This window comes from Peromyscus leucopus, chromosome 20 (genome assembly GCF_004664715.2).
Source record: "Peromyscus leucopus breed LL Stock chromosome 20, UCI_PerLeu_2.1, whole genome shotgun sequence".
In the NCBI taxonomy this organism is placed as follows: Eukaryota; Metazoa; Chordata; class Mammalia; order Rodentia; family Cricetidae; genus Peromyscus; species Peromyscus leucopus.
Genome location: NC_051080.1, coordinates 23,997,900 through 24,023,637, shown reverse-complemented (window position 1 = coordinate 24,023,637; position 25,738 = coordinate 23,997,900). Strand labels below are relative to the sequence as shown.

The following is a 25,738-nucleotide window of genomic DNA, read 5'->3' as shown; positions in this document are numbered from 1 at the left end:
TGTTTCTTATCTCTACAAACTGCTTTGTAAGATCAATGTTTAGACTGATCACACATTTACAGTGTCTTCTGCATTTCACATCTTCCTTCTGTCATCATTTTCCTTATGCTCTTAAGTGCATCTTCTAGGCTTTCCTTTATTCTGCCAGTGCCAAATTCTGTTGGTTCTTCTAAAGTATCTTTTTCTCTCATTCTGCAAAGTGAATTTAAAGGAAATTACAATTGTGGGTTTAGAATTACTCCTTCACTTTGTGTAGAATTCACAGTGGGTATAGAGCTTGCTGATCAAACATGAAGATCTGAGTTCCAAGCTCTAGCAGCCATAAAGTCCAGGTGTCGTAGAGTATGTCTGCAACCCCAGAACTGGGAGAGCAGAGATAGGCAGATCCCAGAGGGTACCTGGACAGCTAGTTTAGGTGAAATGGCAAGCTTTGGTTTCAGGTTCAGTGAAGGACCCTGTTGCAAAAAATAAGAGAGAACTATAGAAGAAGATATCATGTTGATCTCTGGCCTCCAAACATGCATGGATGGGCAAGTGTACACATATATGTGACTGTACACACACACACACACACATACACACACACAGAGAGAGAGAGAGAGAGAGAGAGAGAGACTATAGAAAGAGAAGAAAAAGAGACCAAGTACACATATACACATACATACATACACAGTGTGGGAAATAAGTCTTCTTTATCATGTTAAAGCGTTTGTGGTTCTAGTACTTACTCCACCATATTGTTGGAAATAGAAGCCTCCAGTTAGTTGGGAAGAGTTTGTAGGAGAGTTGTGTGATTTTGGAATGACAAGACAAAGGAAAGTTACGAGAAATGCCTCAGTTCTTAAGAACATGGGGGGTAATCTAGTCATACCTCTACTTTGGCAGGAAAAATGGAGAGTTGAATAATCTCAGAATGCTGTAAAACAGATCTCGGCACACTCACCATGCTGTTTAGATTTCTTTTTCTTCTTCTTCTTTTTCTTCTGCTTGGGTTTGTAGTGATCTTTGTCTCTCTTCTCTTTTTTCTCCTTATCCTTTTCTTTCCTTTTACCTAAAATAAATGAAAGCCAATCCTTCAATAATCATGAGTGACCCTTAGTTGCTCCTTTGTGGTTACCCTCAAAGCAGCATTTATGTTTTCATCAGTGATTCCATCACCTGCCCAGAGTGGACGGATTCAATTAAACTGTTCGTGTCATGAGTCTGGAACTCTTGCTTAGCTTATTGGACTATAAGAGGGGATCTTCATTAGCAGTGTTGAAAAATCCCAACTCCTGACACCTTAAAGTTAACACAGACAGTAGTTAAAATCTTTAAATGCGTAATAGACTAAAATTCCTACTATGTGCCAAGAAGTTAAATTTCATAATTTAAAAAAAGACCTCACTATGGAGAACCAGCAGTTCTATATATAATTTAATAAGGTTTTTGAAAGTTTAAAAAAGATGGCTTTTCTTCAGAAAAACAAAGTTAATCAAATTAATCTATACATATCTCTTTCTGTATTTAAATATCTCCCCTGTGTATACATGAATGGAAAGAACAAGAAAGAAAAATTATATCATTCTATTGATTATTCTAAATATCCAAGAAGCATTATTTCTTTAATAATATCTATTTTAAAGAAGATAAATACATGTTTTTCCAGTATATTAAGCATCTCAAATTAAAACTGAACAGATATTCTAGAAGCTATTTTTCCAGTTCAGAATGGGCTAGCCCACAATTTTCCAACTATTTTAAGCCAATTTTCAGTGACTCCAGTTAGCTAACCTAAATAATACTTCATATTGTCACTCATCATTTCCTGACTTTTGGTCATTACTCAAAATAAGGTAGAAAAGACAGTGGCAAAGTCAGTAACCTTTTAATAAGGCATATTGAAGAAGAATGTATGAAAACAATGACAATTTTAACATATTACTCATTACTCTAAGTCTCAGTATTAGACGGAGGTTTATTTTTAAACAGCTACCCGTAATTTTAAGCAGAGACATTCAGAAGCAAGTACTCAGAGAACCCTCCACCCCCTAGAACACACAGAAGGATGACTATGCCCTGGAGAGCAGGTGCCTCTGACACTGACTAGGTTAAGCACAGAAGCAGATGGTCTCAGCACCGTAAGGAGCCCTAGCAGGGAGGGGCAGAGATAGATGCTGTCCTCTGTCAAGCTTTCTAGTCTTTTGCTTAAAGATTACTTTCTGTCCATACCAAATGCAGTGGAGCTTTTTTCTTCCAATTTCAATTTTTTTTCTGTTTTCGATATTCCTGTGGGTTAGGGGGACAAGATGTAAGTTTAGTCAGAAAGACAAAAACATGTCACAGTTTTTTAAAATCACTATTGCTTGCAAAAACTCTGAATAGGAATCCTCCCCTACTTCCAGAAAGTCTGCACAATTTTATTACCAGAACTGGTAACCAAAACTTATTAAAAGAATATTTGTGTTCCTTCATACCACCTGGGTTGAATTCCTGGCGTCATTACTTGTATGACTTGAATGTGTGGTTTAATGCCTCTATACTTGTTTTCTTATTGCCAATATGAGTAAGAGTACCTACCAATGTCCTTTTTTTTATTTTATTTTACAATACTATTCAGTTCTACATAACAGCCACAGATTCCCTTGTTCTCCCCCTTCTTGCCCTCCTCCCCTTCCCCCCAGCCCACCCCCCATTCCCACCACCTCCAGATCAAGGCCACCCCCGAGGACTGAGATCGACCTGATAGACTCAGTCCAGACAGGTCCAGTCCCCTCCTCCCAGATTGAGCCAAGCGTCCCTGTATAAGTCCCAGGTTTCAAACAGCTATCTCATGTTCTTACAAGATTGTATGAAACAGAGTATGTGAAATGCTTAGGTCAGTGTCTGGTAAGCATGTTGTTTTACTTTTTCTTTTGGGGTGTGTAATTTGTGGCTGCACTATTTCAGACATAGCATAAATAGGGCTCTAACTATAAAGAGAAGTTTTGAAAAGGCCCTTGGCCATCACTGAAGGCTGATACAGCACCACAAACTTAGGCAACCCAGAAGGTATTGACAGTCTTTTGAATGGCTGGTCCATCTATCACTGCTGTTTCTGTGACGACCTGGATACAGATACTATTTAGAACATCCAAATGAAATATTCAAATTCATAGTAAAGTATACTGGCTTTCACTAACTTATAATTGTTATTTCGATAACATATAAGCTGATATTTGACCTCTTGTTCCATAAAATCAAGTGAATACATGTGAATTTCATCACATGAATCCTTATTGCTAGTTAATGAAAGAAACCAAACAGAACTATTTTGCTAATCATTTTTGGACTACACAAATGTGAAATGCAAAGGTACACATACACATAAAAATATACCATGTTAATGACATGTTATTACCTAGTAGTCCAAACTAGAACTGAAAATATTGTACCTCACTAACTGTAACTAAAACAACATATTCCTTCCCTTAATGAATTTATAACTCAGCTTAACATTTCTCTCTCTCTTTTTTCCCCCGGAGCTGAGGACCGAACCCAGGGCCTTAAAGCACTCTACCAATGAGCTAAATCCCCAACCCCTTTTTTTTCTTTCTCTTTTTAAAAATTATTTATTTATTTATTTATTTATTTATTTATTTATTTTTAGCTTAACATTTCTCAATGCCTTATTCATGGCTTGGGTTAATCTAAGAAAAATACTGGTGTATATAAAATACATTTTTATTACATTCCACTTATTAGATTTCTTTTTGATTTTTAAAGATCAATTTATACCAATCATGTCAAATATTTTATATTTTATTAAAATATTTTATATAGTTTAAACATAATACTATTAAAATATCACTCAATTTAAGTGGCAACAAGGCTCTAGAAAGTTTCAGACTAGTAAGAATATTGATAATCACATTGATTGTGACAGAAAGAATGAAAGAGACCTCACAGCAAAATTAAACACAGTAATATTACCCCATTTATCAAGGCAATTAAATACTTTTGTTACTTCCTTCTTCTGACTACCGGACTAAGGGAATTGCAAATGTAATGTGGTTTTCTTAAAACTAAGAAAGCATTTACAAATCAACAGAAGGAAAAGTGCTGCTTAGGCCTTACTGGCAGCATAGCATACAGGAGAGAAGTTAACAATGATTCTGTCTCCTACATTCCTAATCTGGAGTGCTGGATCTCCAGGTGAAAGATGTCCAGGATTTAGGATTGCTTAGGTGAGAGATTGCTTAGCTGTCAAAAGACCATCAACTTGTCTATGTTCAGGGAGTTCAGCTGGGTGAAGCAGAGATTCTAATAATGGCAGCAGGCCTGCAGTCAGGGGATGGCACAGAAGAACACACAGCCATTCCGACTGGCTCTAGGAAAGCAAGCTCCAGAGTGTGCTGCCTTCCTGCCTAAGACTTCACAGATGGTCAACTTTCAAAAACAAAACTGGTGACTTGACACAGAGCTGCCACCATTTAATACGAGAAAGGACATTAAAATGAACACATAGATCTGCAACACTGGCAAAAATTTTAGAAGTATGTATATACAAATAGCTACATTAGAGCATGTAGACCTACTGTCATCCTCAGAGTAGCCTCAGACCCATCTATGGCTTTCTTGGTGATAACACATGCTATATTAACCAGACAATGTAATCCCTGGACTCATTACCAAAGATTCATCAGAGGTCTCTCCTTACTTAACTGTGACAATCAACGTATTTACATGTTTATTATGCCTACATTTCACTTAAAAATGAATTCAAGAAATCACATTGAATTTCATTTAAGCTAAACTAAATTTGCCAAAAGTTGAATGGCCTGTTAATGTACACTCTGATAGTATAAAGATATAGTGCTCATATGCTTATCAATCCAATATCTGCATCCATATTAACTAAAATACTCTGCAATAAAACAAATATTCCTTGATATTTTCATACTGATTTGCTCAAAAAAATACAAAAAAAATGTATATTACAATGTGCCTCTCAACACAGAACTAAAAACGTTTAGAATTATATTCATACAATATACTAATTCCAATTTTGTTTTATTGGAGGCTACTTAAGAATAGTTACCATTTCTAAAACTATTTGAAAATTGTAAATGAAAGCTAAAACTATCATATCATGATGTTTCTTTCAAATGACTTCATAAAATGAAAGATGAATGAAATAGTAAATAATCAAAACTTTAGAGCTGGAAGTTGCCACAGACATTACCTACTATAAAATTCCTATTATAAAAATAAAAGAACTTGAGTGTTAAGGAAGTAAATTATTTGAATTTTGCTGAAAGAAAGTAAGAACAGAGGGCATGCAGATGGTTCCTGCCATCTTAGTATAGCATACCTCCTTCTTTGAGGGCTTCTAGGAGCATAGTTTCCATTTTCTTCCCTTGTACACACATATCTTGTGCCTCTTTTTTAAACTTTAAATTTTTATTTAAACTATTTATTTATTTTGTGTACGGGGGTATACATGTATGCCATGGTACACTTGTGGAGGTCAAAGGACAACTTACTGGATGGAGTCAGTTTTCTCCTTCCACCTCATGGATCAGGGGACTGAAACTTGGGATCTCAGGCTCAGGAAACACCTCTACCCATTGAGCCATCTCTCACTGCCCCACTTTATAACTCTTAAGGACTCTATATCTTGCAATAAGTAGTTCTTATTGATATGTGTATTTCAGTTACTAGCTTCACTTCCCTCTAGATGAGGAGTGTCCTGAGCACAGCTTCTATACCTCAGCACTGTGCCCTTTACCTTAAAGGTAGGGTTTACACAGGACACAGACACCCTCAGGCCCAGATCAGGAAAGGTTTCTTTTGAATAGGATCCTTCTGAAGAAACCTGATCTACTTTGCTTCCCAGAGAATAAGAGAAGTGAGATTTCTGAAGTCATGTCTCTTTCTCTGATTCATTGGCTATTAGAAAAAGCACTCTGATACTGATAACACAAAAACAAAGGGTCAGGGTTTTTTTTTTTGTTGTTGTTGTTGCTTTGTTTTGTTTCTTTTAACTTTTAGAAAGGTACCATTTCTTTTCTTTTTTTTTTTTTAATTTTTACTTATTGCTAAAGTGGGTAGCAACAGTATTCCGAACCTGAGAATCAGTCATGTTGGCATCCATCCCAGTGGAAGAATGTAGATCAATTAGTGCAAGCTCATATCTCTACTGGAAAGACAATTAAAAGCAAAGTTTAACCTGGTAAGAGTCCTAAGATTGCTAACCTACTTCCCAGTTAACTGCTATTCTCACCAGTCTAAGCTCCCTAGGAGTTTCAAGTTTAAAAAGCTGATAATACAGTTCTTGTAAATAATGCTTTCTAGAGAATTTTAGAATAGAAACAGAACTTATTTTTATAATTATAACTACCTACCAAATGCATGTACACATATACTCATTTATATTCATATATGAAGAAGAAACAAAAAGAAAAACCTGCCCCTTTGACTCTAGATGTACATCAACATAGGGAACAAATGGAAGTCGAAACTAACTTCAAAATAGTGTAGAACAGTTAAGTAACAACAATAGTAAGGAAGCAGCTATGATTGCACATGCTTACAATCCAAGCACTCTGGAAGCTAAGGCAAGAAAACTGAGACTTCCAAACCAGCTTGGAGTATATATCATGTTCCAGACTACCTGTGCTATAGACGTAGTGAGACCATGTTTCAAAGAAACAAATCAAAACTACCACCACAATAGAAAAATACTAAGAGAAAAAAGTGTGCAGACCAAATAGAAGTTCAATGAAAGTAAAACAAATGAACACAATTTAAAATAAAAATAACAGTATAAATTGCATTACTTTCCTCAAAAAAAAATTCAAGAACCATACAAATGAGTGAAATCTTACCTTATCCCATTCAAATACTGTGTGCACACTGTTCATGATCATGTACATACTAATTTTTGGTAGCTAACTTAAAACCATGCATTTGCTTGTTTTAAGCAATTATCTAGTCTGCACTTTCTGAGGTGGGAAGACTAGCTTAAATGTGGGTAACACCATTTCATGGACTGGGTCTTGGATTGACTTAAAAGGAGAAAGCAAGCAGAGCATCAGTGTTCATTAATGTGTTTCCTGACTGTGAATGCGATATGATGAGCTGTTTCATGCTTGTGCCATTTTGACTTCTCATTTTGTATTCCCTAGAACTATAAGCCAAAATAAACCTTTCTCTTTAAAAACAAAAACAAACAAAAACTGCTGAGCACTGTGCTCTTAAAATGTTAAGCTCACTTACATACATACCAATAAGATCATTACAATTACACAAACAGATCTACAAATGCAGTGCATGAAAATCTAAACTTCTCACTTTCTTTGAAAATTGTCTTGCTATTTTCAATTTCTGTGGATGGGAGGCCATGAATGAGAGACAAAGAAGGACTTGGTCTCCAGTGCAAATCTAGCCCCAAACAGAAAAACTAGAGCTCCTTTCACCAAAGCAGAACAGCCAACCCAAACTAGCCCCAGCCCACTATCATAGAGCTGTGGTAATGCACACCACCAAAGATGCACAATGTAAATGACATGCAAGTGGCTCATATCTGCCCAGGACTACACACTGACCACTCAGGCTCACTCACATTTACATAGCAAGAATTACCTAATAAAAAACTACACACACACTGTGTGACTTATGCTAGCCCGATGAAGACCCTTCTAAAATGGACAACCCCCCCACACACACTCTCCCAACCTCCTGGCCTTTGCTGCGCACAGTGGTTCTGTTACTGCCATGTTCACTGCTCTTGTGTGCTGAAGAAACCTGAGTCTTTCCATACTTATGTAAAGGATGAATCCTTTACCAGCTTACCTACATCCCACCAAACTCTCCAAATAGTTATTGCTAACCTTTTAAAAGAGAAGACAATGGTGTGCCTTCCTGTTGCCCTTGTATAATTCAACATTATGAACAAAAACAAGAATGACCTTTCCAAGGTAGTCGACCATATAGCTACAAATCTGCCAGAAATTTAAAGGGAAAACAAACAAACAGCCAAAACAAATAAAAGAGGACCAAGTTAATCTCCTAGTTAAAAGTAAAATCATCTGGACAAAGGATTTTGGTGTACAAACACTGCTTTGATATTTAGAACAGACAATATGGTTGACATGACATTTTTTTAAAAGATGTGTGTGTGTGTGTGTGTGTGTGTGTGTGTGTGTTATACATGTATACACATAGCCTTGAGAGGTCAGAAGAGGGCACTGGATCCTGTGGGAGTGAGGTTATAGATGGTTGTGAGCCGTCATGTGTTTGCTGGGGATCAAACCCAAGGTTCTCAGGAAGAACAGCCAGTGATCTTAACTCTCAAGCCATCACTCCAGTCTTACAATACACTATTTATGACATGTACTTATATTGATCTGTGTTTCAGTCTTATTACAATCAATGCAAATATGGATTTTAAGGAACATACAAATATCTTCACATACACATCAAACAATCATTTTTCCAGTAGGTACATGCTTTTATGACATCAAGATCATTCTCATATATTGAGTGCAGAGAGGAGTTACAGACTGCTAAAAAAAGTGCACGAGATCTTTACCAGGAAAACTTCCTCGAAAAGTCAATGATAATTATTCAGGAATCTTGTGAAAAAGTACACTGCATTCCTCTAAGATCAGGTTTAGATGACTATTTAAGACAATACATCAGATCTGAGCAATCAAAGACAATCTCTTAAAACCCACAAATTTTCAGATGTGGGCATTTTTTAAGATTTTTTTTTTAAATAAGGAAACACTATTTAAATGTATTTAAATGTACAAACAATTTAAATCTTTAGAGGTAAATGGAATTGTAAGTAATTATGTACTTGAGAGTACTAACATTACTACTTTGAAAGAAAGAACAAATTAAAGGCAGCAGATGAAATTAAGCTACTGATATTATTATTTCAGTGTGTAGCATCGACAGAACAGAGCAAGCTATATTTTGGCTTCATCTAAGAAGCTAATGCCACATTCTTTGGGGAAGACATTGTTAAACACAATTATTGCCAACACATTTGACTACTTTATATTTGTCTCCTGATCTAACTTGACTCTAATCTCTCATCAGCCAGTTCCAAATTAATAATTTATGAAGAAGACAATTAAGAAGTACTATTTGACTTCTGAAAATTATATATATGTGTGTGCATATATATTCTTTTTATAAAATTATAAAATTTCTATATAAAATGTTGCAACTATATATAAGAAATATGAACCATGTCAGATTTAAAAGATCAGCTTAATGAAAAGATTGCCACCAAGGTTTTCAGATCATATACAATAACATCACCTAGAAATGAGCTAAACCTGAAGCCCCCAAAAAAACTTTATAATAAATTACATTCAGAAAAGATATTCTGTCTCCAAATATGGACTTACACTTATGACACAGGTCATACAATTCAATTCAATCTAGATTCTAGTTAGACTTAATTAAATTCCATTGACACCTAAGAACTCATCTGAAGTATCTTTCTGCTTCATGAATAAGAATTTCTACAATTTTAACTAATAATTTCTAATAGTAAAATTAAGCATTTCATATAATTTATTTCTTATTGTTTTGAGACAGGGTCTTGCTTTTGTAGCCTTAGTTGGCCTAAAACTTGCTAGGTTGACTCAGCTTGGAAGCTGGAATTTGCAAGCTCCAAGTACAGCAACACCACCTATTACACACAGACATTAGAAAAAGCAAAAGAAGGGGAAAAGAAGGAAGAAGAAAATGATAAGAATTATGTCCAGGAAATGGTGAAAATGGTCACACAAAAGAATTTTAGGACAGAAAAACTCCATCCAAAAACAAATACTACCTAAAAGTTCTTGGAAGAGGGATTTGGTATTAATTCAAAACATCAAAATATTATGCCAGACTTAACTAGAGCTTCCTTACCAGTGGCCACTGCAGCTCCTTTTACATCACTCACTACTTTGGAGGAGGGATTTGCAAACAATTGTGTCTCCTCCTTTTCTTCCCTGGAACATTCACCACCAGGAGAGGAGGAATCTGTGGCTCGAGGTGCTGTGACTTCTGAACCACAACTTAAATCAAGAGGGAGACAGGGTCCCAGCTTCTGGAGTGGCATAAGTGCAATAGCAGAAACTATATAAAATGAAAAGGAAAAGAAAACCACAATATTAACACAGAGGAAATGGCTCGGCTCATGTCAATGCATATCAGTGGTATTTATGCAGTGCCTGGCAAAAAGAAGGCACCAGATAGGTATCTGTAGAATTCATGAACTGCTTCTATGTCCAGGAGACATTAAGAAGAAAACTCAAATGTTCAAATAACTGTTGTTAGATAATGTCTTCCTTTACATTTGGTTCTATAGGAAATCAATATACATTACCCTCTGGTACTGAAGACTCTTGCTGATTCTGAGAACTGATGGAGAATATTTTCCCATCAGTGGCTGAAGAGGAAGAAGAAAGCTTTTCTAGAGAATCATCAGGCATGGGTAAGGTGGCTAACCGCTGAGATCTTCTTCTCCGCTCACTATGCTTGCAAGGTCTAGGGGGATTCACAGGCTGTGGAGGACCTAGAAAAAGATCTTCAATGTTCACGAAGCAGATACATACCAGGATCATCTTATAATATTTAAGGAGATAAGCAGGGGGAAAATGAGCCATATTCTGCCCTCTGATGCTGCTATTAGATAACCACAAGAAATGGAATGTTCCAGAGGCAATCAAAGGCAAAAAAAATGTGCCCTCTTCACAAAAATGTTAATCCAAACTTCTAAAATCTAAAACCTACTAGAACTCAAAGACAGTTACATGGAACATTAATGTCCAGTAGCTCTCCCCAAGTGTGAGACTGGAGTTAGCTCTCTAACTGTGGATTCTTGTGTTAACTGCCATTTTGCCTCCAAGAATGTAGTCTCTTTATAAGCAAAAATGGGGAAGGCAGGTGGAGGGAGATAGGAAGGGAAGGAGCAGGGACAGAAAAACTCTTTTGGTACATAGCAAACGAGGCACTCTAAAGGGAAAGGCAGGCAGGGGCACAGGTGACAGCTCTTACATACATTCTACAGTTGGTGCTGGGCTTGCTTCCCTTCCCCAGGTGAAGCTACTATAAATAACCTACCCCATCCTTACTCTCCCACATGGACTTTTACAGCTAGAAATCAGGGGCCTGATTCATTCAAAAAATTGAACACAAACAAACCAATGTGCTTATTATGGCCAAATTAGATTGTAATTAGTATGACACTATTCTTGCCCTTAAATATTTTCATTTGTTCAAACAACTAATTTTATCATTTATTTGTCTTCTAGAAATGTTAACACAAATGTTTGGATGATTCTTTAAGGCTTGAGAGTTCCTTTTTCACCCTGGACTATGAATCTGCTGAATTATATGAGGTAGGATTGTATGGAGTTATATATTACTGCTAAGTTAGGAAGAAGTATTGTAAAGGAGCTGATGTTTTGAGTATTTAAGGATAATCAACCATGAAAATCAATGAAAAAAAAGACAAGATGATGATGGGGAAAAATCAAAAGACAAATGAAACTCTTATGATACTGTGGTTATATTAATATATAAAACAACTTTAAGATAAAATGCTTATTGGTTTTGTGATAATCTAATGACTACTACTGACGTTCTTTTATAATGAAGTTTCAGAGAAAGGAATTTTCTATTCCCTTTGTTTCTGATTCAAAAAATATCAAGGATTGATCAAAATTTGAAATATGTGGTTTAATGATAAATGTGAGAACTGAATGCAAAACAGATTAGTATGTTTGATAAAGCCTTCCAAATGCCAATATCATTATTCTGGAAGACACAATATAGAATGGTTCATTAGGAACTCTGCCATCCTTATTTCCTGACTACAACACTAATTTATTTGTTGAATAAAGGAGCAAAACGTAAATGTCACCTGGCTAGTGATGTTCCAAAAAACTGTTTCAAATACTAAGCTCTAGGGTCAACATAAATCTTATCTTTTTCTACTCAAATTCATGTTGAATTAAAAAAAAAAGAAAGAAACCTTTTTAAAAAGTCTCACTTGAGATGTTAGTACTCAGCAGTCACATCTTTATAACCAAGGAGACACTCTCCTTTCACTAAGAATGAGACTGGATTTAGAGCTGTCCTGTTAACATAAGAATGAATAAATAAAGTGTACGCAGAGAACTACATATAAAAGGAGATGCCTCCTACCTGGCCATAGGAGGAGTGAGAAGTTATGTAAAAACATCCAAGGGTCCTTTTATAGTTCGTTTTGTTTCCAGGGGGTATTTTGTTTGTTTGTTTTTTTGTAATGAATCAGGCCTTGTATTATTAGTTGAGGAGACTGAAACTACAGTGGGATTTGTGTCATTCAATGGCAGGGCTTCTTAAGGAGCAGTACAGACTTGGAACAGTAAAGCAGTAAAAAAATGTCCATGATTTCTACTCTTGAATTAGTTTTGAGCTTTCTCTGTCATATTCACTTAACTTTTGAGTTTTCAAAAAGCAACTTCATAAAAAACAATATAACTACAACAAAAGTGCTCCGAATCTATCTTATAGGATAGGTAACTATTTGTAAAGTCTGTGCTCACTAGTTTTATTTATCACTGAAGAAAGCTGAGATACAAGCGTCAAATCCTTGGCTTGTATTAATTCTGGGGCAAGTGGTGACTTAGGGGTTTTTATACACCCAGAAGACTCTCCAGATTCATGTTTGCATTTCTTGCTGCGAGCCTTCCCTGAAGACAAAGTTGAGGATAACAGTGCAGGTTTCTGAGTGTTGGCAGAACTGCTAATGACAGCTTCATTTTTTTTCTGACTTTGAGGTTTAGGTGAAATCGCCTGAATAAATAATAAAAAATTGATATTTTTATTTTGGTTTCTTCATTTTTCTTCTTGTATTCTATTTTTGATTGTTATGCAACTTTAGTATCCAAAAACATTGTTAAGCAACATATAACAGTTCTATTACAAATGAAAAACTAAAAAGAACCCCACAAATTATTAACTAAAAGTTGAATAGGCTGTCTTTAAAGGGATACTGTCAACTATGATTCTATGTTTTTTAATGCTCATGAAATTCTTTCAACATTAAATATCCTATTGGACAAACTTTTTCAGTATTAATGTGAAACTTGCTCTCTTCTGAAACTGTAATTGTCAATGGTATTCATAACAGCTAGGTAAATGAAGAAAGTATTTCAGATTTTAGAACACTGAAGGAATACATTCAACCTTCTGCCTTTTAGAAGAGTTTTTATAATCTCTGTCATCAAGTATGTGACTGTCTTAGTAGACAGTTTCCCTTTAAAGAAAGATCTCAACAGGAAAACAATGACCAAATTAACAAAACATTATCTTTAACTCGTTTTAGTGCTGAAAGCTAGTTTCATAAGCAAAATGCATCATGAAATCAGAGCCACCAGCAGTAGAGTTAAAAGACTAAAAAACAATACAGAACAAGCAACAACTACAACCACAACATAAAAGAGATAAAGTGTAAGTTAAAACATTGGATTTAAAAACAAAATACGTCGCATTCTTAGATGAGTTTTTACCTTATTCCTGCCAACTGACACTTTTAAAAAAAATTAGAACTTTTGTCAGTTCTTTCATAAAGAACATATTATTTATGTGGCATTAAAATTCCCTGCACATGTAGGAAAAAGTGTGAAAGTATCTACTGTTAAAGACAACAGAAAGTAGCTACATTGGATCCACATTCTGTTGTACTGGGATGCCTACATTGGTTTTCTTGTTGGTATCTGACAGCAAAACATGAGATACAAACTTCTAAAAATTGATATTATGGTAAGTCACTATGAATAGTGAAGTCACTAGCCCTAAGAATAACATGCCTGTCCCCAAGAAATGGTTTAACTCCCATGTATTTGGGGAAGGGGGATGTCATTGAATCTGTAGTCTTCATTTTTCTAGAATATAAAAAATCATTGTTTAGGGGCCAAATAAATAAATAATTCTGCTCTCATTAGAAGAAAAGATACTCAGATTTTGGTGAGGGGAGTTATACATTTGATATTAGACATGGCATCACAGAATGCCCTATAGATGGCATGCTAGGCATCTGACATAAAAGGCCCTGTGTCAAGTGTCCCATTCATTCGACTTTCATTTTCTACTCTTGAATTTCTTCACTATACATGTGTGCAAGTGGAACTATCATTTGAAAAAGAACTCCATGACTGGAAAGTATTCCTAAGCTTATCATAAAAGGTGTTGCCAGGAAAGTAATTAGAGCCATTACTTGTAAATAAACAATTTTATTGTTCATCTTCACATATGTGAGAGACATCACTACAGCATCCATTACTCTTGAATTACAAAGTTATAAAACAAGATTTTAAAACTTAATAACTTGGTAAGGTGCTTAACTTCTAAACAAGGACAAATTAACATATTTAAACCTTACTGAATTATTATGCATCAAATGCAATTTTTATCCAAAAGTAAATATAACATGACATTTCCCTAATACAATTAAGTAATCTATAACTAATAATCTAATAAAGGGGTTCAAGATCACAGTTTGAATCTATAACTCCATTAGAACAGCAAATTGTGGCTGTAGGCCTGTTATCAACCTGTCAGAACTGGTATTGTAACTCCTTAGGACAACAGAAGTTAGCAACAATCAAAACTTCTCATTTAGGTCTCTGGCTGATACCAACTGAGATAGTTAAGAGCTTTATAACTCGGCTTTTTAGCTTAGAAGCAAGGCTAACATATAGCATAAAAATTGAGAGTTTGGTTACAAAACATTTTCACATTGAAATCAACCTGAATGACAAAATAAAAGAGGGAACAGCATGATGCTTCTTAAACTCTAGAACAGTTTACAAAGGTTCCATTAATTATTAGTGGTCTCTGTTACAAAACTGGCAAGGACTTTCAAAAGTTTTGAATTATGCAAGTACTAATAGCCGAGTTGCTCCAATTTCCTCTTAAAACTGATTCTCTGAACTGGTTACTGACCTCTAAACTAACTTCCACATATAATAAGTAATTTTCATAATCACATTTACCTCATAGATTATGTGTAATGAAAGATTGACATTGTAATGAATTTTCCAGAAATGTTTTATTACCCAAGTCCCTGATATGTCGCATTCTGAGTATATTGTAACAGTTGTAGTAGTACAAAATATTGTTATATCTGGGACCTTGAATATAGTCATACACAGTAAAAAAGTTATTTAAAATTTGGTTGGTATACTGACAATAACGGCAAAGACTTAACCGTTTGATGCTGATAGAAAACCAGAAAGTATGAGTCACTGACATATTGATCAATTTAAAAGACCGTTGATTTAATACAACATTAATGGAGGCACCCAAACAATGTACTGCTTTCAAATCAGGCCTGAATAAACACTGAAAAACTCAATACAATATCAATTAAATTTGGGCTATTCTTTAAAACACATATAGAGAAGAGAAAAGATACTCGTTTTAAAGTCTTCTTTATTAGGCTACTAATAAAGAAAATTAAGTTAATACAAAAAGGATATATTGAAACTACATTAAGGCTCAGATTTTAAAACAGGAGAACCAAAGAAATCCAGTTATGGCTATTACTGTATTCATACAGTGCCTAAGCAGTTAAGCCCTTAGAGGATGGAAAAGCATGCACAGCTCATTATGTACAGGTATTGTGGGAACTCAAAGGTAGCCACGGCCAATTCTAGCAACTGTAACCTTCAGTTTTAAATTTCTCTATTAGGTGGTTTAAGACAGACCCTTAAAAGTTTTTTAAATTCTCTTTTTATTGTAGTTATTAAAATATACATCCTAGCAAAAATGTATGGCTCATTGATCAATTCATAAAACACAGTCTAACAACACCAACTGTTACAATATAAAAGAAACTTCTTATAAAAGAAGTTTAATTAGATGTCAAAAAACCCTGTTTAAACACACAAATGAAAAGTATTTGTGTAAGGGTCTTTTTGAAAGCTAAAGGTGTCCAGCTGGAAGCTCATACCCTGGGATGCCTGTCTCCAAGCCTTCTAATTTTGGAGACAATGGCTTTAATATCAGTCTATGGAAAACATAAGCTAATGAAGTCCATATTTTATCTGCATACTTGGGAGAAGGCAGAGTTAAAAAATCTATCATCAATGAGTCAGTGCTCTATTCCCATATCTGATCAGAGGGACAACTGCAATCACGTAGGTACTACAGCTCCGTGACCATTCCAGTGGGACCGTGAAACAATCAAATGCTACCATTTCATACCTGCTCCAGGACTGGAGCTGTTGCAGGGCAGTCTTCTTTTTTTTCAGCACCATCCACCCCAACAGCTTTGGAAGCCAACAAACCTTGAGAGAATTGTACAGAAATGGTTTGTTAGAAAACATACTAATTTCACCATAATCAACTTCTAAAATTTTAGCAGATGAAATTTCCCATATATAGAAGTACTTTCAAATGCTAACTTTTAAAACTGTAAACACACTTCACAGAGAAGTCAAGAGACTGAGTCAATATTTGAGAGTTGTTCACAGACTTGGGTAAGGTTTTTTTTTTTTAATATTACTTTTGAGAACTTTAAATACATACACTTATTTTGGGAAAAAATTTCTGGCTTCAAAGTCCACATTATGATGGCTTATATTGCTAATACTCATAAAACAGAGTAGAATATCATTCTTTCATCTTATTACTTTTTAAAGAGTATTCCTAAATTTTAATGTCAACCTAAAGTCTTTAATCTAAGCTTTGTGCATTTGTAGCAATGCTCATTTATGTCTTATTTTCTTGCAAAACTTTCAAAATCATGTCCTGGACCCATTTTATATGAAAGGGGAAGACTGTGCAGGTCATGTGAACACCTGGCCTGACAGCTTCATTCTGTAAATGATGACAAAAGGCGAATTCTAACACTAACACCTAATGTTAGAAGACCGAATTCTTTATTTATGATATAGTTATTTTGAAAAACATCAAAATTCTGCCTTCATTAATAAAGGCATTTCATTGAATACAATTCTTTGCTCATTCAGTCAATATCCTCCATGAAAGTAGGTTTATCAAGACTTTAAAATGACAACAATTTGGCTTTATGGCTACTTTGTTTAAAAGAGGAAACATGTATAACAAGTGATAACAACAGTAAACACCTTTATTACTGCAACTGTTAACATAGGAGAAAAAAGGTCCCCTGAAACACTACAGGACAGAGAGCTACTCACAAGGCAATGTGGCCTGACTTTCTCAAGTAACTACCCCATAGGTGTTAAGTAACCTGATGGGAACACACATATTCACATGACCTCCCTAAAGTAGTAAGAGAGACAAATATTACATAAGGCAGAAGGCACACTGGCTGTGCTGGAAAGCTGAATATCTACAGCTGAGACTGAAGCAAAGCAGCTCAGTAGAAACAATAATTTTGATACATCAGTGATTGATATTCCACCTACTTTGAGACAACAATCTATACAGTTTCTTCCTGTCCCACATCCAGTGTAGATTTAAATGAGAAAGACATATAAACTGTTTTTATAAGGTTTTTAGCCCACAAATTCCATCTTAATTATACTGTAAACATTTTATATGAACACCAAAGATGTAGTATAGAACATTTCTTTAACATTTAAAACAATGTTTGTTTTGTTTTGTATTTTTTTTCCAGCTAATATTCTTGAGAATCAATGAGTTACTGAAGTTTTTGTTAAATGATACAGAATCAAGGTCTTTTATGTGAGCAAATGAACAGAAGTTCTATTTTTTAACGCTATTCAAACATGACAAATATTTGCCATTCAATATATTAAATAATTATACCTTACTCATTTCATTTCCTAGAAGTGATAGAATGCTTTTTATATTCATCAAGATATGAGATGAATTACAAGTTCAAATTTCAGAATATGGTAGAAGTAGTAAAAGAAACAAAACAATCCATCCAAACCTATTACAATAGTGTAGACCAAATTGATTAAAAAGCTATTTCTATGTAATTGTTGGGAAGAAAAAGGAAAGCCTTTTAATGTGGCCATAGACAATAACAAAGCACTTATAACAAACTCCTTAAAATTTGATTTGAAAATACACTGGTATCTAGAAAATTCAAAAGTTCCAAATATACACAAAACTTTGCATGCTTGCCAAGTATATCAACTTTAAAAAGAATTACTAAGCATAAACAAAAGGGGACCAATGACAGAATAGGCACTTGAAGAGGAGATTCTACTTCTGCCTGAAGAGAAAGTCCAAAACCAGTTATCTTTCCCTGCCAATTCAAAGAAGAAATTTAATATACAAAGTAAATGGGAATATGAATGAAATAGACACAAATGAAATTAATTTTAATTACTACAAATACTTATTATCAGTACATTACAAACAGGCCTTGCTCCAGAAAAGTATCTTAAGAATGCATGATACAGCATCAAGACGTTAACCAGTTGGTAGAAGTAGAATATCACATCATCTTGAGTCCTACCAGCAAACAAAGTCACTTCATAATAATCTACTTCACTGAGAAACAGGAGGCCAGAGCTCCCTGGAACACAAAGGGGAGTGCTCAAAGAACAAAGCGGTCAAAATCTTGGTCAACTTTATGTGTCACTAGCCAATTTAATCTCAGGAAATTTTCAAATATTTCAAAAATCCCTAACATCGCACAAGCATTTCTTACTTCCAGCAACGCCTACAGTGATTAGAGTACACCATGTTCTACAGACTATTCTTTATTATTTTACTCTGTGCACAGTTGCTATTTTCAAGTCTACTAAAACTCAATTTTGCTTCTAACTTGTTTCTAAAGTTATGGATTCTGGCTTTCAGTGCAAAACTGTCTACCTTAAATGAACATACACAACACACCATATGATAGAACTGTCCATACGGCACAGTACATATTCAAAAACCTTAATAGCCAAGGAGAATGCAGACATATACAGAATCCAACTACAATTTCATTTCTTCCTAATTGTAACTTTGAAAAGCTCATCATTTTATAATTCTCTATACATCAATCAGATTAGAGTCACCATAGGATAAATATGAAGGGAAGGAAAGCAAAACAGTGAATCATCAGAGTTACACTTAATTCAGTTGCTGGTTCACTGATCTTCAGCCAGAACTATTTTTAAAAACAGAGTGGAATGAGAGGAAAGTAAATAAGAACAAACTGCTCTGATTCTTGCCCATTTCTCTCTAGTAAAGGAAAGAGACACATGAACTTGCTGAGTTTGAAACACAGCAAAACTCCCACATGACTCTGCTATTCTACACTAGTCCTCACTTCTTTTCATGGATCACATGTTACATTTATTGTCCACAGGCAAAGCCACAGCTAGCCTACTGTCTTTTTGCATGGCATATTTGTGACATGAAATCAAAAGTAGAAACAGAGATGAACTGCTAAAAGAATGGTGATATGTTTAAATCTTCTGAGTAAATGATGGGAAAAGATCATAACGGCTTCACACGGGTAAGACCTTATGTGTTATTCTTGTTGCTAACTATCACATTGGAAATTCCTATGGAAAACTGAAGAAAAAGTCCCTTCACAGAAGGACCAAAGTCTTACTAAGCAACCAGGATTACAATCTGAGGCACAGGGTAAATGGTTCTTTTATCCTTACTATTGTCTCTTCAAGGCTATGCAGAGATAATGCATCACTGTGAACTCAGCTGACCTCTTGTTTAGTTTTGTTATTTTTTTAATTGTTGAGCATGCCCCTCCCATTAAAGCATTTAGAAGCAGGCATATATGAAAGCATATTGGATGAAACTAAAAGCAGGTTATGTGGCTGAAGGAGGAAAACCCATCATGCTGGGAAGCTGGCAATTAGTTGTATCCTGTCAGTGGCCTTTCCATCTTCCTCGGTCTTGAATCCTCCAACAGTGCAGTTTCAATCTTTTTCTCACAGGAGAGAGAAGCAGCTTTCCACTCTGCTCTGCAAGTAGCACTGAGTTCTGTATTTTAAGCCACAAGTTGACAGCAGAACAATCAATTTAGACAAGATTCTGGCCTTCTCCAAGGCTAACAGTTTCTAAAGAAAAGGTTTTAACGGGTGAAGTGATATGAGGTATTTCCTGTCCTGAAGGAAAAAACAAGCCATATCAGAGAACTCCATGAAAGTACTATACACAGACGGAACAAGCCTGATCCCCTCAGTGCTCAAGGCAATCAAACCCTCAATGAGCCCTGTCATCGAGCAGCTCACAAGAGCTCTCTGCTCCAGCCATCTTTCAGTAGGTCTCCTCTTTGGAAAACAGACACAACCATACTTCATATTTATTCCTGGACCTGACAAAGAAGCTAATCTTCTGCAAAGTATTTAAAAGAATGCCAAAAAAAGGCTTATTCAGTTTTATTAGACCAAAGGCCCTTGAAAATATTTTGTTCTTAAAAATCAGATGACTGGCCGGGCGGTGGTGGCGCACGCCTTTAATCCCAGCACTCGGGAGGCAAAGCCAGGCGGATCTCTGTGAGTTCGAGGCCAGCCTGGGCTACCAAGTGAGCTCCAGGAAAGGCGCAAAGCTACACAGAGAAACCCTGTCTCGAAAAACCAAAAAAAAAAAAAAAAAAAAAAAAAAAAAACCAAAAAAAAAAAAAAAATCAGATGACTGAATCATATTTAAGCTTCCCTTTAAAGTGTACTTTAAAATGAATTATGATCAGGTTTTATTTAAATTCTAGAAACACATTGGGCTGACAGCCTAGAAGTGTCAGGTGCAGCCTGACTGGCCACGGAGATAGCACTTCAATAGGCTCTTCTGTGAGCACTGGCCTGGCTAGGGTTGTCTGTATTTTCATCATCCCTGCACTGCCATGTGCAGAATATGCTCCCTTACAAGAAGGTTCTCCAGAGACCAGCCTCCAGAAAAAGCAGCAAGTACCCAAGGTGTCAGGAACTTCATTTACTCAGATATCCATATTTTTACTACAAATGGCTCCATTCTTAAGCCTTGTCATCTGTAAGACTGTTGGTATGTAAAACTCCTGAAAACCACAGAAATGAAGCCACTGCAAGTTGATAAATGCAGATAAGCCATTATGACAGAAACTATTTTTACCATGGAAGTGATTTCAAGACTACAGTCTCTTATAACCCTTGAGCTGATTGGTCCTCACAACATCCCTGTGAGGTAGGTAGGAAATACATGGTGATTTTCACATTTTATAACAGACAAAGCTGACAGTGTTGAGAGATGTTTACTTTGAAGAACCAGAAAGTAATCAACTCATTCCACTGAGCCAAAAGATCCATTTTCCTTTATTAAAAAGAAGCTACTCCTCTACGAAGCCCTTAGCCTCCCCCACCGCCAAAAGAATCATTGTAGTTTACCAGTAATCTTGTTAAGTCGTGCTCTCTTTGCCTGAAATGAGTTGCCTTGATTATTTTTCCTCTTGTTTGTTAATATGCTCTCAGGCTGTGGAAAGACGATCTTTGGAACGCTGTCTATGTGAAGTCCTACTTTTAACAGAACACATATATGAGAATTTGTCCGGAATCCAAATTAAGACATACAATTAATAGACAGAAAATTAATAAAAGTGCTTTGTATATTACTTTTTTTTAAATCTAGTGCTGCATTATGACTCAAACAAACACCAATCCCTCTGGATTGATACAACAGAAATAAAAGCCCCCTGAGTAGTTAGTTATTCTTGAAGGAAAACCTGAAGAGAAAAACTTCTATGTAGCACACTGAAAGCACAATACCTTAAAAACTTAACCCAAAAATTTCAAGCAAAAACCTACTAACAAATATCAAATGATTTATACTCAAGAATATTAAAGGATCTAATGTCAGTATTTGACAGTATCTTCAGAATTATGTATGAGATAGTAAAGTCAGTCACCTAATTAAGCTAAGAGCAGAAAATTTGATCCTAAATTCAAAATTACAGGTAAGCAAGGGATTTGGTGTTATTTGCTACCTCAGTTTACCTGTGTCACAAGAAAGAAAAATAAGGATATATTTTGTACCAAACGGTTCACTAGATGTGGGTAGCTCCTCCTTCTTCTCGGTTTCTGTTGTGGCTATGCAAGTTGAAGTTTCTACTTTCTTGGAAGGGACTTTAAACCATTTTCCCCCATCTCTCTCTTTCTCTTTATTGCTGTTAGCACTGGTGCGAGGTTTAGTCACTGCTTTACTCTTCGCTGCAGCTGCAGCAGCTGCTTTGACTAAAGCAATCCAGTCCTCCAAAGGAAAAACATAAAACATGAAGTATTAAAACTCCAACTTTAGCTTCACTAATGAATAAAACTATGTATTACATATTGACAGCTACTCACACATACACACATGTAAAAATTAGGCTAACTATGTGGCAGATTATCATCATGACTGAATTTTTAGCTTAATAAACTAATGGTTGACTGAACTGAAAATCCACCTAAAAGATGAAAAAATATTCAACAGCATGTAGTTCTTGGATATGTTTTTATATAATTAAGTAAAAACAACTTACAAATCCTATAGAAAATTTGGAACTCTATTATGACATGCAATTTCAGTGTTTTAGAGTTAAAAGTGGCATTACTTTTCTTTCCCATAATACAGTGGATAACATAAGAAGAGAATTACATTAAACTTTTATGAGTATTGACAGAAGTACATTACTACTGACCAATCTACTGTTTCTTTTTAAGAAGCACATACCATTCAGTTCATGGTTAATTTCTTAGAAATCAAACTATGATTTTACTTTTTAAACATTTAAACTTTAGGATCAACTTATCACATCTTCATAATACTAGTAAAGAAAATTTGTTAGTTGCTAATTTTTTAAATTTATTTACTCTGTGTATATGAGGGTGAGGGACACACATGCCTTGGTATACATGTGGTAAAAATTTGTGGAAGTCCTTCCACCATGTGGGTTCCTGGGATCAAACTCAGCTCAAACTCAGGTCAGACTTGGGAGCAAGTGCCTTTATTTGCTGCGCCATCTCCCTGGCCCTGAATGAATCTTAGTATTTCATTTTTAACTCAAAATTCTTTATTGTGAAAGTATAACACAGTGTAAAGAAGCATAAAGTGGTGCTATATTGGATTTTAGTAAGAACATGTTTTTAAGTAAACATTTGTAATGTCTCTACAGAGTTAATCTTCCACTCATGCCATTAAGCACTGTCTAAATGGACAATAAAGTTCATTCAACATGAATAGTTCCTATTATAAGCAACTGAAATGATTTTACATCAAAAATGAATTTAATTCGTGGATTGCATGAATGAACTTAAACACTACTGCTAACAAATTTAAACAAAAAATGTAGGTGCTAGCTAGTCACCCTTGAAAATACTTGGTGAAGATAAACAGACCATCGTGAACAAACAACAAATGCATCTTCAGCTATCCTTCCCCTCCATCATTGAAATGATCTGCAAGTATCATGTGATTTACCTAGCAAGCTGTTTTGGGGGCCCATTTTCTATTGAATGTCCCACAAGACAAGCCAGCTATCCATCTAACACTAAAACACAATAGCTGATAAAAGGGAAAGGGCTAGTCAAGAAATTTACAAGTCAATAAAATTAACCATAAGACAGTATGACAGGGAAGGAATAGGCAAGGATGATCAGAAGTTCAAAGTTATCCTCAGCCATGTAGGAAATACTACATGAGACCACCTTTAAAAAGAAAAGAAGAAAAGATGATGTGACAGGACACAGAACAATAAAAATACCTTGGGAGAACAGAGAGACTATTCTGACTGAAAAGAAGTACTAATGGGAGACCTCAGATATAAGAGCAGAGGAGCTGGTCTCTAGAGACAAGGAGAATTAGTTGGAAAATTGGACAATTAAAAGGGGGAAACAAGATGTAAGACATTAACAAAGGCAAAGGAGCCAGTGTGGGATGGGAATCTATGTGGCAGGACTTAGGTGAAGAGGAAGCAGCTGGGGCTGCTCTAACTAAAGGCTGAGCCTTGAGGCTCCCAATGAAGCAGTGCGTCGAGTAAGGCCAACACCATCGGGAATCAAGGAGCGGTCCACAAGGACGAAGGTGGACTGAGCACAACCACACCAGTAGCTCTATACAGAGTGAATGTAAATTTACAAATGGAGTGAAAGAAGAGAATGTGACTTTAGGTTCCACACTGCAGTTGTTTTTTTGGAGTTGTCAGAGAAATGTCAGACAAGGTTAGGGTCATTTCCATCTCAAGTAATTTTCTACCTTCAAAAAAGACACAGCAGAAGGAGCATCATTGTGGCTTTCAAATACTCTAAAATGCTTTTTAATCATAAATTTGTTAATCATGGCAAACACTACAGCCATGTCATTAAATACCTCCTTTGAACTTTTCAAAATACCTTTGAACTTTTACATAGGAAAGCTTCACTGTCAAAAAAAAATGAGGATGCTTTTCCATTAATCAGAACCAATGACATACTTGAAATGTTCGGTAGCCTGTACAATAGAGCAGAGCATTAACAATGCATGCAGTTTTGAAATTAGAAGGTTTGAGTCAGGAGTCACTCTGCAAGTAATGGCAGAATGAAACTATCCATAGTCATTCAATTCCCTAAGTTCTGACTTTCTCTTTGTAAGGTTAAAAATATGAACCACACATATATGAAAAGATCTACTAACACCAATAAAACAACAGGTGCAAATTATCAGGAAGGAGAATGGCAAAGGATTTATAAGCCATGTATAAGCTAATCTTCAGTGCATTTCAATACACACTTTACATTAGCACACTTGCAAAAAGAATGAAGGAGAGCAGAGGTTGTGGTTACAGACTTTATCCTGGGAAACATCCTAACTACCTCATAACTATGGATCAACACTACAACCATTCCACTCAGTTATATAAAAGAAGACAGAGATAGGGACAGGGCATCTTAGTTTGAACAGTCATTATGTCTACCATAATATCCCCCAGTGGAGAACAATGTCTACAAACAAGCACAAAAAGGCCTACAGTTTACACTTCAACAAAAGCATTTCCAAAAGCTCTCTGAAAGGTCAAGCTATCTTCGGAATCCAAACAGAGGTGGAATACAATCAGCCAACTGTCCCAAAGTCAAGAACAATTGCATTAGGACTTTTATTTAAGCTTAAGAAAACAATTCCAGAAGTTTATATATAAAATTGTTATTAACGTCTCTTCTTACACAAGTCCTACACAGGGTTTAGGGAAGAAGTTTTCTACTGTGGATTTATTCAGTGTACAGTATAATTCTTTTCTGAGTAAAAGATGCTTTATTTTATATATTCATAAAAGGGTTCTCAACCTACTCAACTCTAGAAAAAAGATCTTAGCCTTGTCTAATTACCTGATTTGTAAACACCTAGTTGGGGACAAACTCATAAAATAACTTATAAAAATACGTAGTAAATACTTTTAATCTGCATATAATTAAGAATCAGAAGAAAAATTAAAAATTAAAAGGGAGTATGTTGCAATTAAGTACTCTTTGAGAAGTTTTGTATTTTGACATTTATCTTAATGTTAATGCCCATCATGGTATGACTAAATACTTCCAAACATGACATCCACAAGTCTAATATCTACAACCCATAATTCAACCACAAACCAAACTGTCTCAATGCCATACTTCAAAAGGCTCAAGGCAAAATACGAGTGTCATTTCATAACATCTGAATAACCACAGTTATAGAATCACAGTATTAAAGCAAAAGAAGAAACTGATTTAAAGTTATGTAGCAAACTATGCTCCCAATATTTTAATCAATCTTCCTACTCAGTAACCAAAAAGGACACCACTGGGATTCTTTTTTTTTTTTTTTTTTTTTTTTTTTTTTTTTTTTT

The 25,738-nt window shown here is 35.4% G+C and overlaps 1 protein-coding gene across 5 annotated transcripts in view; it reads right to left on the bottom strand.

Annotated features, from left to right (window-relative positions):
- Nucleotides 1–25,738, bottom strand: part of Phf20l1 (PHD finger protein 20 like 1) — a 75,849-nt gene that overhangs the window by 19,010 nt on the left and 31,101 nt on the right. For 4 of the 5 annotated variants that reach the window (XM_037197511.1, XM_028876010.1, XM_028876011.2 and 1 more), the window contains 8 exons: nucleotides 21,939–22,152; nucleotides 21,294–21,419; nucleotides 16,225–16,307; nucleotides 12,561–12,810; nucleotides 10,355–10,543; nucleotides 9,895–10,104; nucleotides 2,212–2,268; nucleotides 944–1,051 (listed from right to left, as the gene is read on the bottom strand). In XM_037197511.1, coding sequence (XP_037053406.1) covers nucleotides 944–1,051; nucleotides 2,212–2,268; nucleotides 9,895–10,104; nucleotides 10,355–10,543; nucleotides 12,561–12,810; nucleotides 16,225–16,307; nucleotides 21,294–21,419; nucleotides 21,939–22,152 — 1,237 coding nt within the window. Of the gene's footprint in view, nucleotides 1–943; nucleotides 1,052–2,211; nucleotides 2,269–9,894; nucleotides 10,105–10,354; nucleotides 10,544–12,560; nucleotides 12,811–14,229; nucleotides 16,308–21,293; nucleotides 21,420–21,938; nucleotides 22,153–25,738 lie in introns of those variants that run through there. The other variant, XM_028876014.2, reaches the window with a different exon arrangement.